Genomic DNA, 18047 nt, shown 5'->3' with positions numbered 1-18047 from the left:
TTAAAACACTGGAAGTCTTAATTGGACATTACACTTTATTCTTCAGCCCCCCCACTTGCCCAACTCCCCTTCCTCAAACACTTTGATCCTCCGACCAAAACCTTCCGGGCAATAATAGCTTCCCCTGTTCTCAGACTCACACCGCAGTGCTTAAGAAGCAAAAAGCTCACTTTAGAAAAAGAAACATGGCTTAGTCTACTCTCCATTTCGACTTTCTTCCTTTATGATTTTTCAATTTCTCTCCAATTAGATGATCTTCAAGTGACCATTTCTGACTTAGTTCAAGTGACACCTAGGATGATGTTTTGGCAATGTAGACACAAGTGTTTGAGCATGCATATGGCTCCTTTTGGTGCATCCAGATACTTTAAAGGAGCATAAATCATTTCTTAATGACAGAGCTTTATTGTTTAACAGGATTATAGACTTTGTAGAAAATTGTCCACCCTCACAAATATTGATTAAACTGCCCACAAGAGTAACACACTTTATGTGAATTCAGTTTTGATGTGGCTTTTCTGTTTGAATCTGTTCTTTGATCCCTCTGGCCTCAAGTAGCTTGAATGAGGCGTATGAGCCCATTACTAGGGAGCTTAGGGAATTACATCGGCTCTGCGAACACTAGACAAAAAGGAGTATTTTCTCTCACGGCCAGGATAAACAAAAGAATGTAATAATAGCAATACCTGAAAAATTCCAACCATTTATTTATATATATAGCATTGACAGAATGTCACGGTTACTACCACTAGAGGTATGAACGGTAAATTAAGTATCGATTAAGCCTTTAATTTGTTTTCTGTTCACGTTTCTTTCTACCTTGCTGATAACTGCCTACGTTCTGTCTCTGTTTTCTCCTTCTATCCCCACCTCCACCTCCTCTCTCTAGGTGGCCCTGGGTCAAGAAGACGACTCCTCCAGCCCGAAGAGCTCTTCAGACGACTCCTCCAAGACGGTGGGCCTCCTGAACGGGCAGGCTCCCCTTTCGCCCCTGAGCCGCTGGATGCTTCACAGTAAGAGCAGAGCTGCTAACACCACCTCTCTGGAGCTGCCCTACCGCTCCCCAGTCCCTTTCTCCAAGCAGGAGTTTTCTAAGCAGGAGTTCTGGGAGATGTTAGGCAGTGACCTGCTCAAACCCGACGCCTCCAGCTCCAGGGTCAAACGGCGGCCCATCGTTAAGACCGGCAAGTTCAAGAAGATGTTTGGCTGGGGAGACTTCTATTCCAATATCAAGACGGTGAGGCTTAACCTGCTGATCACCGGCAAGATTGTGGACCATGGTAACGGCACGTTCAGCGTCTACTTCCGCCACAACTCCACGGGCCAGGGCAACATCTCAGTCAGCCTGGTGCCACCTGTCAAGGCGGTGGAGTTTGACCTGGAGCGCCAGAGCGTGGTCTACCCCAAAGACTCAAAGATCTTCAACTGCCGTGTGGACTATGAGAAGGTGGATCGCAGCAAGCGCACCTCGCTGTGCAACTACGACCCATCCAAGACCTGCTTCCAGGAGCAGATTCAGAGCCACGTGTCCTGGATTTGCTCCAAGCCTTTCAAGGTGATCTGTATCTACATTTCCTTCTACAGTACGGACTACCGCCTGGTCCAGAAAGTTTGCCCGGACTACAACTACCATAACGAGATGCCCTACCTGCCCTCGGGCTAGAAGACTTGGAGGGGGGAGGAGAGGTGGGAGGGGAGAGGAAAAGTGGGGTGAGTAGGAGTGACTGTAACACATGAGGAGGAAACCAGGGCTGTGAATCGTCTTTAATGCCATTGTGGCAGCAAGACACCTTAAAAAAAAAACTCTGTAGCCTAACTATTGTAAAAACATATATGCAAGACAAAAACTACAGTATGCATAATGATGATAATGAGGTAATTGGAATGCGTAACTGCAGCATTCATTAACTGGACTGGCCGTGAAAATCAAACATGCACATTCTTACCTCAATCCAGTTTCTAAATGCCAACTCCTCGCCAGCTAATTCTCTTTTCCATTAAGCCATTTGTGAATGTCCTTTTAATCACCCTTTATTTATTTATTTATTTTATATGATATTTCACTCTTTTGCAGTCACAAGGTGGCATTTCCAGTAAAGCTGTGATATGATTCACTGGAGAGTTGTATACAAATTCCTGCGGCCCTTTGCTGAGTGTCATCCCCCATCTCTCTCCCCCTTTCGTGTCTATCCACTGTCAATATAATAAAGGGTAAAGCCCCAAAAAATAATCTTAAAAAAAACAAACATCATACAGCGTTTCAGTGCATAGTTTCTGTCGCCCACATGAGGAAATCAACAACACTGGCGCGTCAACATGATACAAGCCTTACATGATCTCCTCCACGCAGTTGCTATAGCCAAAGAGGACACGGAGGATTAAAAAAACATGATGGGCTCCTCAGAAGAGGTAAAAACAGGGACCATGTTGGAAAAAACAAAGCTTTAACACTCACACACTGTAAATGATTATAAAGTTACCAGAGGGAACACAAAGCGTTGTATTTCTCACTAAGAGTAGATTAAAAAAAGTGTAACCAACCACTGGATCATTTAGTTACACTCAATTCAAAGTCTTTTTAAAGGGCATATTTTTATGTGAACTTTAAGTCTGTACCAAAAAAAGTTCCTTTTCCCATCTTCTCATCCCCCCCGTCCACATCCTCATGTGTAAGCATCCCACCACGGCACTGTCAATGTGTAGTTTACGTTTGCAGCCTGCCAAATCTAATCACTATACATCTCTCAGTTATGTCACCTCCATTTTAATAAAAGAGGAAAAAGAGGGGGAGAGAGAAAAGATAATAAAATTTGCAAGAAAAAGCAATTGCTCAACAAAGATTCAGGGCCAGGGCTTAAGACAAGTTCAGTGCGGGGGAAATAACTAGATTCTGCATAGAGATAGAGTTGGCCCTCCACACTTGAGAGAGAGAGAGAGAGCGAGAGAGAGAGAGGGAGGTGGGGGAGTGAGAGAGGGAGGGATTCAGTGAGCTGTTTTAATTAAAGTGGAGAAGGAGACTTAGAGTATGCAGCTCCTTCTATTGTCCCCTCTGTATGAAAAAGATTACATTTTGTTGCCGTCAGGATTCCTGATTTCACGCCTTGATAACTTTGACTGTGTGAGGCAGATTGCTCTCTCCCGACAAATACTGTGTTCACTAAAGTCGGCCTGTTATCTTGAATAAATGAAAATATTATCATAATAATTACATATAATTTAATCTTCTTTAGAACTAATTAAGGTTTCAACGAGAGGGCGAAATGTATTCCTAAAAATCAAGTCAGCGCGTATGAGGATGAGCTGAGCCCAGAGTTAACTGCTCTCATTAAGATAAATGGCCACTGGCTGGCCCATCTCATGTTGCACTCCGTATACAGTATCAGTGGAGAGAAGTGCACAATGGAGCTATGAATTAGGTATCCTGACATTTTGTCGGTGAGAGTGCACAATGACTTTTCGGTGAACAGTCACCAGACAGGTGTGAAGAGTCATTAAACAGTGAGGTCAGGTAACCAGTTTGATGCTAATGTTCTGTGAAGCCAGGGATTTAGCTGAGATCGGTGCGCGCTTGGCTGGAGCTGTGCAGCGATGTCCCAGGTGGACCCGTGCCGTAGTAAGTGGTCCCCATGAAGCCATCGTCCTGTGTGTGTGTGTGTGTGTGTGTGTGTGTGTGTGTGTGTGTGTGTGTGTGTGTGTGTGTGTGTGTGTGTGTGTGTGTGTGTGTGTGTGTGTGTGTGTGTGTGTGTGTGTAGCATAAAGCCAGACATAAATGCTTTGTCTTGGCTGCTCTGTGTGGGATTGAGGAGCAGAGAAAACACAGTGATAGGGCTAAATAGAGTGGCAAAGACCTGTAAATCTGTGCATTAAAGCTCTGCATTTTTTTAATTTCATCTTAAAGAGAGGATTAGCTCCTCTCCATATGCGATCTCATCAACTTGCAGCCCCGAGCAAATACAAGCAGTGCACGAGCGAGTCTGCAGGGGACAGGCAGCTACAGCACCAGCAACAATGATAAAGGCTGTTCATCTGGCAAAGTCAAACCTCCGGGTCCTCTTGCACGTGATTGTTTTATCGAAACAGATATTTCAAACATGCACCGATATATGTTAACAACACACGTGTCTGTGTCTCTACTGTAAGTGTCTCACAATTAAGAATTTTCACATAGGGGATTTTCCATCAATCGGAGTGCCAACTGAGAAAGCTTGTAATGACAGATTCTGATTCCTGCCACATCACAGAAATGCAGAATTTATGTGAAAGCATAAAGAAAGAGTATAGCAATATAGATGTAGGTCCTGTCTGCCTGATGAGATACAAAGCAAAATGTAAAATGCATATCAACCAGCATGAATGAACCACTGCCTCTGCTTATTCATTTCCTCAGCCTCCAACTCTCTCTGCCCCTTTCCTCTCCAGAAGTCTGCATGTTACTCAGCCATATGCCCCGCCATCTTCATGCTATCATCCTCTCCTTGTGTGTGACCCGGCTGACTGGCCTAAGCCTCCCTACCCTCTCTACCTCCCTTACCCTGGTGTTGAACCCTGCTGTGGGTAGTTCCTCATTGCTGCCCTGCCCGCCCTCCTGCACACAGCGCTGAGCTGAGCTGGCTAATCTCTGTGAGCTTAATGCCGAGCCAACGGAACTCCCCTCTCTCCTCTCTATCTATCTATTTCCCTCTATATCTATATCCCATCAAACAAATGCGTGTGCACACACAGTCTTAAGATGTGCTGGTTTAGGTATTTTCCTCTCTCCTGTTCAAAGCATCTTACATAAGCCCCTGGATTGTGAGGACATGAAATCTCCTCGAGAGCATGCCAACGGAGTGCCCGACACAGATACGCCTCAGTAACCTCAATACCCCTCTCCCCGCCTCCTGCAGGGCATCCGGAGAGAAGCTGGATACTCACACATGTTGGAATCAAAGCTGTCAACATGAGCCCACAACACTGAACTCATGTAGAAAACAAGGACATATTTTGGGCTACATGCTGAAAAGAAGCCCCTCACTCTGCTCCTTAATGATCCTCTCAGATTTACAGCAATACTCTCACTGAGACTCCACCCTCTCCGCCTCTCTCTGGGGCGAGTTAAAGAAAGGCTGCTGGACAAAGTTTAAGAGACAGCCATGTTGCTGTGGGATGGATAGTGTTGTTACGGCAGCAGCCTTACTGTTGTCTCATCTAATGCCAACAGACGTGGATATTTGGCCTTCGAGACTGCAAGGCAACACTGGTCCACTCAGCAAAGAATAGTAACAAAACTCGAATGTCAAAAACACAAGTATATATATATATATATATATATATATATATATATATATATATATATATATATATACAGTATATAAATATAAAAGATCTGAATAAAGTTGTATTTAAATGTGGGTGATGCAGTGGAGGTCGTCTGTTTTATTTTTCTGTTCCTCATGGTTTTGTTTCTCTATGTCATGTGGATATTATACTGTATGGATGATATGATGCCATTTACTGTGGTTTCCAGTATTCAAAAAATCAATAAAGTACACAGAAGTACTTAAACCACTTCCGTTGTAGAGAGCAGACTCCAGTTGTATATCTGGTTGTGCTTCATGTGTAGGAAGAGTGTGTCAACAGTGCTGAAGTCTCTATTTTCTCATATTTGCGTACCCATACTGTGTGCCAACGGCAAAGAAAAGATGTGACAATATTTTTTGCTGCGGGCTCTTGCAGATATACATGCATAGAGAGAAATAGAAGTAGAAAGGGGAGCAAAGAGGAAAATGGGGTTGAGAGGGAGAGGAAGGAAATGTTTCAACTGGAATGATACATGAACCTCTCCCCCCACCACCACCACCACAATTCTCTCTGTTTTTTCTTTGTTGTGCATCTTCACACTCCCCGTTCATTTTAAGATATAATTGACATTAAATTCATTCTACTTCTTAATTAAATCCCTGAAAACAGTTAACGAGGGGATGGGTTCAAACATTCAGCTCACAACATCCCTTTAAACTAGATCGATTAAGGCATGGCTGGCGGCAAAGCCAGGCCCTCCACCCCTCCTCTACGCCCCCTTGTTCCCATAAAAGTGCTGCTTGCCTCAGGATAACCTTGCCGGAGATGATGAAAGGGAAGCAAATAAGTCAACGCGGAGACAGAAGAATAGAAATCTAATTTGGAAGAAAGCAGGATTGAGGTTAATGTGAGAATCTGTGAGAGCAGCATACTGGGTCAAATATGCACATCCTGCAACACGTGCACAGATATACAACGCAGGTGGAACAACTGCAGGCACCAATCACTGATAATGGACATAAGGTTTTAATAGAAGGCTTTTAGTTGACCAAAAAGAGAAAACAAAAAAGTGTGAGCTTCTCAGAGAGGAAAGGGCATTTTAGCATGAGTAATGGGAAGCTGGACGATAGTCAATTGAGAAAATAACTAGTCATGGCAAGAGGAGGCGGGAGAAGGCGTGCAAAGCTTAACATGATAAATTGACATTCAGAAAAATAACCTTGAGGTATGAAAACGTGTGTCTGGGAAAAAACTAGACAAAATATGTAACAAGAGACAAGGAGAGTGAGAGAAGACAGAAGGAACAGCGCTGACTCCTTGTTAGAACTTTTTTTTGAATAACAAGGCTATCATGTGGACCTTTTTTTTGTCCTTAATAAACTCATTATTGTTAATATTATATCAGGTTTGCAATTGTATCCTGCAGAATAATAGCTATGTGTCATTTTCTTCCATGACATGTTACACCACAAAGTGTAATATTGTTCTGGCGGTAGATATTGCACTCTGCAGCATCATCCCCTCGCTAACAGTGTTGACAAAGCAGAAGCTCAACCGCAGCGCTCTCATTTCTTCACACTTTGAAATCATCGGCGAGGATTAGGCTGGTGTACCAGTCTGATGATATACAGAACCAAAATTATACCGAGGTCTTATTAAAAATCTGATTTCATCAGTCATCTGTAACTAATATCATACAGGTTTCCCTGTCAGCCTGCAAACGCTGAAATAAGGATAATCTTTGTTGAATAATACAGTTTTTTTTTAATCTTCTTTTGTAAATTATTTCTTCATTTAAATGACTAATGTATCCCCAAATCTCTTTTTATATTAAATAGGTGTGTTGGGTCATCTGAAAATGTCATTAGTCTGGAGTTTCAGAGATTTTGGTGTCTAATTATAGTGCAATGTGGTTTCAGAGGCTTTTTCACCCTGAGAAGAATGAAATTATGGCATATTTTACATACGGAAAGCATATTGCCATGAATTGTACATGGGTTCAATTAAAAAAACTCTCTCTCTCTCTCGCTCTCTCTCTCTCTCTCTCTGTAATCTGTTTCCACATCATGTTGCACACAGGACTGCAGATCTTATAGAAACTGATTAGGGCTTTTGTTACCTGGATACCATCTCCATCCAGATGCAATTTATTACCATACCGTACCACGCTGCACTCTCACTGAATTCAAACACACTTGATGTTCTTTGCTGTTCATTGCTGGTCATTGTCACACTCTTACTATGGGCACAAATGTGTAAAAGCAGATGTACACATGCGCTCACTGCACACACACACACACACACACACACACACACACACATCTTAGGTGGTTTGGAATACAGGATCTATCACTGTATGTCCACATGGACTGGACACACGGCACAACGCAGGGCTCACATGCTTGACGGAGGATGTGAGAGAGACTGGAAAATTATAGTGCAGCAAAGGGGTTGAGGAAATAGTGGGAGGGCGGTGGAGGAAGAGCTTGCTGCAAAAGAAAGCACAGATGGCCTAGGGCTACAACATGGTGGGAAGAGGAAAGAATAACTGAATAAACTAATTAGAGGGGCAGAATTCCACACACCTCCATCAAGTTAGCACTCACTTATCTATAAATCATTCTTACGCACAGAAAACAAGACTTTGAGATACTAATTATCTAGTAGAAATACTAATATCTTAGCTGAGGGTTTGACGCTTCGATGGATCTTGTAACACAATAACAAGAAAAGTGGAGTTTGAATTGCGGCGGGTGACAGCAAATAGCTTCACACGTCGACACCAATGTGGAAATTCAAACTGGGCTTCCGTGTCATGCAATGACTGCATGGCTGTGATCTCTGTATTAGCCCGAAAAGGGGACATTTCCACTTAACTAAGGGTAGCGCGGGAGAGGAGGGGTAATTTAAATTCAGTGACAAGGCTTTAAATACCAGCCAGGGATCACAGTTGTGCCCTTTGGCAAAGTAATTATTCACTCCCTTAGAAGACAATCAGGTGTGGATGTGTGGTCATGTACGTGCTCATGCATTTGGCGAGGAGTGTGTTGGCATCTGTGTGTGTGTGTGTGTGTGTGTGTGTGTGTGTGTGTGTGTGTGTGTGTGTGTGTGTGTGTTTGATTGCACCAGGAGGGAGCGAGGGAGGTGTGAAATGTTACAGTTTCTCCTCTTTTCATGTAACTGAGAAGTGTTTATGCCAAACTCTTCAGAGGAGAGAAAGGGTGCTCAGCTCAGGGCGCATATCAGGTGATAAACGTGAGAAGAAAGAGAGAGGAAGACATTAAACAAGAGCCGGTAAAGGTTAGCTTTCCACCTCTCCATCACTGTCTCTCACCAGGTTGTTCTCTCCTCCTGTTCATTTTTATTTCCCCTTTAATAACCTTCAACAAGAAGCAGCGTGATCGCAGGAGGAGGAGCTCTCTCCCACCGAGGCCAGACCGAAGCGCAGCCCAGGGGCTGACAGGGTGAGACTCTCACTGGGAAACTGTCCTTCAAAAACTGCAGCCTGATGGATTTTTTGGTCCTGGTTTCGCTTCCATCTTTCCCTAACCATATCCTCAATGCTTTGCTCCTGGCAATGCTCCATATCCCTCTAGCTCCCTCTATTGCCCTTAAGTTACCAAGTAGCCCCAACACACACACACACACACGCGCACACGCACACGCACACGCACACACACACACACACACACACACACACACACAGCGGTTTGTTTCTGCTGACAGTTCAGTCCTTAGTACTGTGAAGTTGTTGCTTGATAAGTCAAAGATAGAGTTGGGGGCCCCGATGCTTCTCATTATCTCTGGGTATGTTTAGAGGGAACTACCCCCTCCACACACACACACACACACACACACACACACACACACACACACACACAGCAATCTTCCCACCCCAGGCCTGTCATGGGAGCGTGTTGGGCTCACATCGTTATCAGCGATCCTGTATGAGTTTATCACAAACCCAACGATGTGCAGACTCAGCTGCAGACATTCACACAGCACCTCAATCAGTCTTCATTTGCCTCCTCTTCCTTGTAATATTTCACCACTTTCCTGCTTATTTAAGGGAAAAGTGAAACAGGGAGCTCTCAGGTGAGAAGCTTTATTCGCTCCTTCTCCTTAGTGAACGGTTGGATTTTCCCAAAAGGCTGATTGTGACACATATATGAGACCCGTGTCGTGCCGGGCCCAGAGGTTCTCTAAAACCAGCCGCAGGCACTGGAAAAACAGTCACCTAACAGTAGCATATCCCCCTACAGGCACTCACTGCAAATGGCTGTTGCTTGTAAAAGGAAAGCTCCCCTCACATAACACTAAAATGCATTCGATGGACAAACAGTTGGAGTTTTTCCTCCAAAGAAGTAGCAACAAATGTTATCAGATTTTCTTCATGTGAAATTCTGGCCATGGTCCATCTGTAAAATGTCTGCGTAAACTTTGTGCTGCAAACACCTCCCTTTATTGCTCTGAATGAAGTGAAATCAGTGGCTGGGCCTTCCCGTTTACAACTCAGTAAAAAGAGAATGCTCTGATGGAGAGCAGGTTCATTGCAGGAAGGTAATTGGAAAACTAGACTTTAATGTGACCTCTCAATGACAATGGACGGTCATGCAGTAAGTCTCAGTCTGACATTTTGGCAAATTATAAGAGGATCACAGCCTGGTGGTGATTAATTATTTCACATTTAGTGTTAGAATGTCTCAAATGTTGGCCAACGGTGACTTTCCCGCGCAGAAGCTCGAGTGAAGATAATTACCTCTTCTGAAGAGTCCATCATGTTTTTTTAATCCTCCGTGTCCTCCTTGACTACTAGCGTGGAGGAGGGGTGGGGGCGCGTGCGCGATCACGGAAGGCTTGTATCATGTGGACGTACCGACAGTTTTGTTGTCATTACTTAGAATTCCTCATGGGGGAGACAGAAACTATGCACTATAGATTTAAGTCAAAGCAGCAAAACCAAAATGCTAAAACATTCATTTGGTCACTAATGGCAAGTGCAACATGCTGTAAACAACATCATCCTAACTTAATACCACAGATGCAAATGGTGGCTTATGCCATATTTCCACACATGGTAAGACTCGACTGGAATTCATTATTTTTTAAAGTTTTAAATAGTACGTCGTACTAGGTGATTGGTCAGACAGAACTGTTACTACTGCGACATGGGACATCCTGCACAAACCCACCATTTTTAAACAGCCAAGCTACCGTCAACAGCACCCGGAATGTTTTTATTCACTTGACCCAGATTTTTAAAAAAAACTGTGAAACTATGCTGTACACTACGTACACTACAACTGACAAAGTACAAGATACTGCTGCAGAACATGTTCCAGTACAGATATACTTTACTCAGTTCTTCAACATGCATAATACTCTCCACCTGAACACATGTTATTTTAAAGTGCCCATATTATGAAAAAAACACTTTTTCTGGGATTTGGGGTGTTCTTTTGTGTCTCTGGTGCTTCCACACGCATACCAACTTTGAAAAAAATCCATCCATGCTGTTTTGAGTGAGATACGGTTTCTGAATGTGTCCTGCCTTCAGTCTCCGGGTGAGCTGTTCAAAATCGGCACGGCTTGTGACGTCACAAGCCAAAACGAGCATGCTACCTCGTTCTCAATAGCAAAGCACTGCTACAACACACACAAGTTCACCTTACTATACAAAAGAACTACTTACATGTGTGCCCTCATTTAGAAGTCTCCCAGGTAATCCTGCCTTGTAACTGACCGAAGTTGGAGAAACAGCCTTTCTTTTACTGTCTACGGAGCTAGCTAGCTGACATGATCTACATCTGAGCTACTGCGCATGTGCGAGTGCAATCAAAGATAGTACAGAAGAAGAAGAAGAAAAGAGGTCTCACTCTGTAGCTAAAACAGAGACCAGGCGAAAAGAGGATCTGCAGCAGTGAGAGAGAGCTGTGCAGTACAACAAAAAGATGGTGTTTTTTGAAAATTAAACCATATACCCTATTCTGGTACAACCTTAAAATACAATTATGAACCTGAAAATGAGCATAATATGGGCACTTTAAGTATTTACAGCCGAGGTAGATTTGCCATTGTCCCTCTCCTCAAAGAGTGTTCTCTACAATGTGCTGACACCCTGGTCTTTATTCAGCAAATATTCTCCTGCTCATTACCTGCAGAATAATGTCAGCTTTGCTGCCTGTACCTTCTCAGACCCCATCTTACTGTAAGACAGGATTACAACTCTAACCCAAATCACACTGGTCCTAAAATCCTCTGAATGTCTCATGATGTTCTCCGGCCAAACATGACTTCATTCGCTGCTCCGTCCTGAGCTCCAAACATAACCTCAACAAGAGCTCGCTGTACAGTACATGTCTTGACGTTAGCTATGAAATACCACCACTAGGGAATAACAGCCCACCAGGGAGCTTATGCCATTTGCCTTACTATGCTGTAATATGTCGACCTTCACCTTAAAGATTTTACCATACTACTATACCTTCTATTTTGGCTTTTTAATAATTGGATTATTGAGGTTGCATGGGCCAGGGGATTCTAATTCATCGCTGGATGCCTCCTGCGTTATGATGATTAATGGCTGACTCTGCAGAGCCCTCGTATTGGCTTCAGGTTGTCTTTTCAGACACATACATACTGTATAAGCTGAAATATTTTCTACTATGAGATTTATTTTCAATTCTGGAACCGTTTTTGAAGATCTAAATCACGGTCAGAACCCCTCCTCCAGGTATATACACACACTATGGACCTGCGGGGGGAAGGCAATTCCTTTCACACTGAGGGATGTCTTTCTGCATCAGACAAGTCAGGCAATTGGAATTATAACCAGGGTCAATGCTCCAGATGAAACAGCAAGTCTTCCCTCTCCTGCTAAATTCACTTTCCACCCACCTCTTGCCTCGTCACTGTCCTTGACTCCTCTTGACCCCCCCACCTTGTAGGGAATTGAGTTATTCAGTGGTACAGCTATCGCCCTGCAGCCAAAATATTAAAAGCTGACCTTACCGCCTCTCACAAACATGGTAGCCAGAGTGCTGGCTTATTGATGGAGGCTCTTTAACATGGTTCCTTTGTCTCTGCCTGGGGTGTGAGGAAATTAATCAACTTTACCAGTGTCTTCTTAATCTCCCTCCTACATCTCGACAATCCAGTAGGAACTGACAGTTACCCAGGGTCAGGGGAAAAGGGGCCACCACGGTCACTGTATATACACGCAGTGACATATCACTGCTGGAAACTGCCATACAATCTGATCTACGGCTCTCACAGACGTCTGATTGAGGTTGAAGGTGGTCCTTTCTCCTCTGACTCCATCCATCACCACTATCACACCACAGGAGGGATGTGGAGGGAAGATTTGATGCACATACATACAATCATGTCCACACAAACACAAGCACAAATGCCTGCACATTTCTACATTAAGATATCTGAGTGTTAAGAAAGACAGTCACAAACAGAGACACTGACAGGCAACTGATAAGTCAGCGGTTGCGTGTGGGCGGAGATTTAAGGAGCGAGGGGAGGGGATTGTGGGAGGGAGCTGTGTGGGTGATGTGGGGGAGGGCAGCATAGGACGAGGGCGGGGAAGTGGATGTTTTATGAGGCCCTTAACATTTACTTCCCCAGCGTTTCAATCCGCCGTGTCTATTAAGGACGGCTGCACCTCCTACGTGTTCCCCATCCATCAAAGACCAAGAGACGCGAGGCCCCACACTGACGGACAGCTCGATATGATGGAGGGAGAGAGAGTCTGCATCAGAGAGGGGAGGGGGGGAGGGAAAGTGAAAATACAGAGAAATGAAGAAGGAAGAGAATGAGAAAATAAAGGTCACAGAAGTGAAATGCAGCTGAAAATACAGTCATGGCCAGAGAATGGCGACAGAAAAACGCTCTCAGGTACACACAACAATGAGCGAAGATGGGTTCTGCGCAAAGAGCTGAAGCAGCATTTTGTCTCGTTGAATATGCTTTGTTCAAGGTGGACTGCCGCCCCTTCGCAGGCACAGTCTAAAGTGCTACAGAAATGTTGTGACTCTGCACAATAAACCAAACACACACAACATGCCGAACAACATTTCGCAAGAGGCAGTGAAGTCCAAACAAGCCATAAATAAAAAGGGACTCAGAGAAAATAGATGAGGTCTCCATTCCCTGTGACAAAGTGTGGGAGGTGTGTGTGGGTCAGGGAGGTGTCCAGCTCTGTTCAGGCTTTAGTAATACGTGTAGCCCCTGCAACTTACTGCTATTAATTACAAACTTAGCCAGCCACCGTTTCATTAATCTAAATTTATAGTCTAGACTTAGCTCCTGCTTGATGCCGCCGCTACAGAGAGCTATGCCAACCAACCAATCACATAATAGATTTTCTGCCCTCTGGCCGACTAAAGACAAGGTCCACTATCTGCAAACTAATCATAGTCACAGTCTGACACTCTCAACCTGCTGGCAGCCAAGGTCAGCGGACTACTGACCACCATACACAGACTTGAGGCAAGAATTACTGCAAATCACATGTGGGAGACAGTGTGAGGTTGAACATTTTGACCACCTGAAATGCATAAAACCAGCCTTGTTAATGAATACACGGAGCTAATGACCGTTGCTGTGATGAACAGCTGGTTTGCGTTGTCGTTCATCTGCCTTCGGCCTTCTATCTTAATTAACGGCACACATATGTGCAGCAATGTTCCCACTCTGAGGCGGCCCCGGACGGCACTCATTGCCAACATGCGTAGGTCGGATGAGGAAACGTAGGGAATTTGCTTTACAACAGATCAACAAGGAGAGAGGGGAGAGTGTGAGGGTAAATGAGACAGAGATGAAGAGAAGGGGAAAGAGGAATGGAGGAAGTTGCTGAAGGAGACAGAAAGAGAAAGAGAGGGAAGCAAAGGAGGAGGATGGGATGGAGAATGGAGGGGGGTTATACCATCCTGTAACCTTGTGTTCCCCCAGCCATGCTGCCCCTGGGCTGCTGTACCCCCCTCCAGCAATTAATCATCTGATACTGAGCTTACTCAACCGACAACAAGCTCCTCCATATCCTAATTAAGCCGGGAGAGGAGAGGAGACGAGAGGAGAGGAGAGGCAAAAACAAAATATGACTAAAAGACTATAGGTAAAGGAAAAAGGATGGGCACTGACAATGCAGAAAAAGAGCAGCACAGGTAGTAAGCTGGAAGCCAGAAGAAAATGAGAAAGAAGAAAAAGGGAAGAAATCCAAAACTCAGTTCCTATGGATTGGTAGTGAACATAATGAAAAGCCTGTGCCAGCCTGCATCGAGGACCATCTATCTACCAGACTGGTGAAGCAGGCACCATGCTGGTGCCAAGGTTATTCTGCAAAGCTCAAAGACTGTGTGTTTGTGTGTGTGTGTGTGTGTGTGTGTGTGTGTGTGTGTGTGTGTGTGTGTGTGTATTAGACTAAATAATAAAAAATAAAATAGAGAGGAGAAAGGGTGTGCATGTGTGCGCTTATTTGGGGTCTGTGTGAGTTGAGAGCAAATGCTGCAAGACGTGTGAGTATATGTGTGTTAAGGCTTTTTTTTGTAATAGGAAAATGAAGTATGTATGTGTGTGTTGGTTGGTATGTGTGCATGACTTGTTTTTATTCTGCAGAAGCCTTTTCATCTTTGGTCCAGGATACCGGGAAAATCAATGTCCTCGCTCTTCTTCTTCCTGGCTGAGACACACTTGTGTTGTCCCGGCCACCTGCAAGCCAATTAGCTGAGCAGGCAGAAGCAGCTGGCCGGTAGCAGGTGGACGTCCATCCCAACATCCCTACCACTTGCTAATGCTAATGACTCTGATCTCAGGGACCACTGGAATGGACCGCTGGGGGAGGCAGGTTAACTGTGGCTAGAAATCACTGAGGCACAGTAGAGTCCTCTAGTGGGGATGTCAATAAAGCAGCATGTGCTGTAATTTTAATGCTAACTGCCTGGTATCACTTTTTGTTGTCAACAATGACATGGTGAAGTTTTGCTATGTGGCTGGATATTTCAAAGTGTCTGTTAGCTATCATACAACTATCTGTTGCCTTTGTTATCAACTAAGCATGGCTTAAAGCATGGATTAACCCACTAGGGGTACCAATTCAGTTTATATTGTGCATTAGCAGTGCAAATTACCAAACAAATTAGCAGATTTGTTGGAAAGAAAATTGACACAGTGAACCTGGAGCCTTTGGGGCCCTTGTTGGGGTCCTTGTTGGGGTCCTTGTTGGGGCCCTTGTTGGGGCCCTTGTTGGGGCCCTTGTTGGGGCCCTGGGGATGCTTGTTTTGCCCAGTTGGTCATTCAGCCTTGTAACAATTTACAAGTTTTAACTAGTGTTCCCTTGTGTTTCTTGCTAGCTCACAAGATTGGTAGTGTGATAAGCACATGTGATACCAATACTTTTTATTAAAAACTTTAATATTTTTATTCATGTACTTTGATGTACATGCTGCACATCCAAAAATGATGTTGGATTTAGAGCCTACTTGTATCTACACCTTTGACATATTGGTGGAATACATTTCACAACATTATTTTTTGTTTTAATATAAAATTGGTTAAGTTAACCTTTTTGCTCATTTTCTGTACTCCTATTTATCTAAACAAATACTTCTTGTTAGTGCCTGGGAGGCTAATTGCATCACTCTCTGTACAGCATGATTAGCCTATTCTTTGGAACAACCCGACGCCATGTTGAGCATATGTGAAACCTTTCCCGAACTGACTATAAGTTCTTATATCAGTCAGGACAGACATGAGCAAAGTGGATATTTCTTCACATAAATTTGGGTTATTGCTTGTGAAAAATGTGCTACAGACATGCATGCATGCATTTCATTGATTGAGATTTTACGACCATTTATTTACATCTCCAAGTCACTGATACCGATTTAAAAAAAACAAAAAACAGTCACCCTGAGTCTTTCTATCTGCAGCCTTGTACTCTGCATCGATCCCTCCTTTCTCTCCATCACTCTGCAAGGGGAATAATTAGCTCAGTCCACAGGTGGAGGCAGTGATGAGGTGGCTTTTTGTGATCGGACCCGAAATAGGCCTGCTTCTCTCCCCCTCGTAAAATGCCTCAACCCTTTTTCACTTTTATAGATGGAGGAGTAATATATGGCTTTATTTACGAGGACAGGCCCTGGCAGATTTAATATTTTAATTCGGTTTTACGACCTGAACATAGGGCTGCGCAAGACTCTTTATGAGCCACCGGCATGAACGGCGGGGACCACCGGGCGGAGACAGGGGGCAAGAAGTGACAGATACAGCCATCCCTCATGTATCTCTGCTTAAATACCAAGCACATCTCTGCCTGCTCTAACCTCTGCCCACACCTCTTCTCCCCCGCATGTCTCTATCATCCGCCGACCCCATCTCCACTCCACCCATAACTCCAATGAGAAGACATGGCCATGGAGCAGACAGTGCAAGTCTAATTAAGGGGAAATTGATGGTTCAAACGATTCAGGGCTGGTACTGAGGGGAGATTCATGCCCGAGACAACTCCGAGCTATTGGTTTAGAGATTGATGAATCAGAAGATACAGCCCTAAACTTTCCAAGCTTTTCACGGCTTCAGCGATACCCTGCCAATACTTTCCAAGTTCAGGGTTCAGATGATTAACAGCTGATATTGGAGCGGGGCATGGGAGAGCTGATTGATGAATGTGATGATTCAAACTCTTCTGTGTAGATTGGTGGTCATTTCAAAAGCAGAAGTCAAATAGTTTTTCACAATGAAAAAAAAGAAGATTCCCACACCCATCTAGTAGCATGAAAAGTTTGATTACTTTTAATGGAAATCAATAGGGTTTCAGCACTCGCTCTTCGAGGGAATTTTTAATCAAGTGAAATTCATTATTTGACCGCACGCACGCACGCACGCACACACGCACACACACACACACACACACACACACACAGCTACCAAGATACCCTCTAACACGGACACTTTTGTTCCAATTCTACTGCCAATTAAAGCTTTTACCGTTTGCCACAATATTAACTGTCGTCAAAGGTTGCTGGTTGAAACTTCCAAAACAGAAACTTTGAGAAGAAATCAAGGAGGTCTTCAAAGCGCCATATCCGGTGGGACTCAGAGCAGTTCCCATGGGAACTGGCAAATGAGCGTCGACCCTCACCCCTCCAGCACAGCGCCAGGAGAACACAGTGATTATCGATCTGTCTGAGGGGCGAACAGCTCAACCAATCAATTCCTCTTTGAGTCCCATAAGGATTGTGGGTTAGAGGAAGAACAGTGTGCGTGTGTGCGGAGAAAGGGGGGGGCACATTGAAGTGGCAGAGCGATTTCTGTCCAACACAAATCACCAGCTTAATTGACTGATTTGAAATTGGTTTAAAAGGCCTGGTGCCCCCCGCGCGCTCCTCCCAGGCTGGCATCAAGGCAGAGCGCCGCTTACAGGTATTAGAGTCATTATCCCCCCTGGGGATGGAGGTGAGGAGCCAGTCAGGGGCAGAGCAGACCTGGACAGCAGCAATCAAAACACTTCACAGCCTATTGAGGTACTGTACAGTTCATACATTACACCCACACTCATTGCCTTAGTCATGCATGAGCAAGTCTATATTACTGCTAAGTGTGCAATCATTGTTGAGTTGTTATAAGACACAGAACATACTGGCACAAAAGAGACAGAAAAAAAGTATAGTTCTAAACAGTGGAGAGTAAGACAAGTCCTGGAAATCTTAGACTTGATATTTGTGCTGAAACAATCACTTTTAATTAATCAATTAGATAAT

The 18047-nt window shown here is 44.2% G+C and overlaps 1 protein-coding gene across 1 annotated transcript; it reads left to right on the top strand.

Moving 5' to 3' along the window:
* The first annotated feature begins 920 nt into the window (after positions 1 to 920).
* LOC144530288 (neurexophilin-1) lies at positions 921 to 1663 on the top strand. Its single transcript, XM_078269790.1, has one exon. The coding sequence runs from the start codon at positions 1004 to 1006 to the stop codon at positions 1661 to 1663; it is 660 nt and encodes a 219-aa protein (XP_078125916.1). The 5' UTR covers positions 921 to 1003.
* Positions 1664 to 18047: the final 16384 nt, after the last annotated feature.

Source organism: Sander vitreus, chromosome 15 (genome assembly GCF_031162955.1).
Source record: "Sander vitreus isolate 19-12246 chromosome 15, sanVit1, whole genome shotgun sequence".
Lineage (NCBI taxonomy): Eukaryota > Metazoa > Chordata > Actinopteri > Perciformes > Percidae > Sander > Sander vitreus.
The sequence above is the reverse complement of the archived record's forward strand: the minus strand, read 5'-3'. Positions and strand labels throughout refer to the sequence as shown.

What these genes read in the sequence shown, in the direction of transcription:
- LOC144530288 (XM_078269790.1), top strand. Translation starts at nt 1,004, where the DNA reads ATGCTTCACAGTAAGAGCAGAGCTGCTAACACCACCTCTCTGGAGCTG.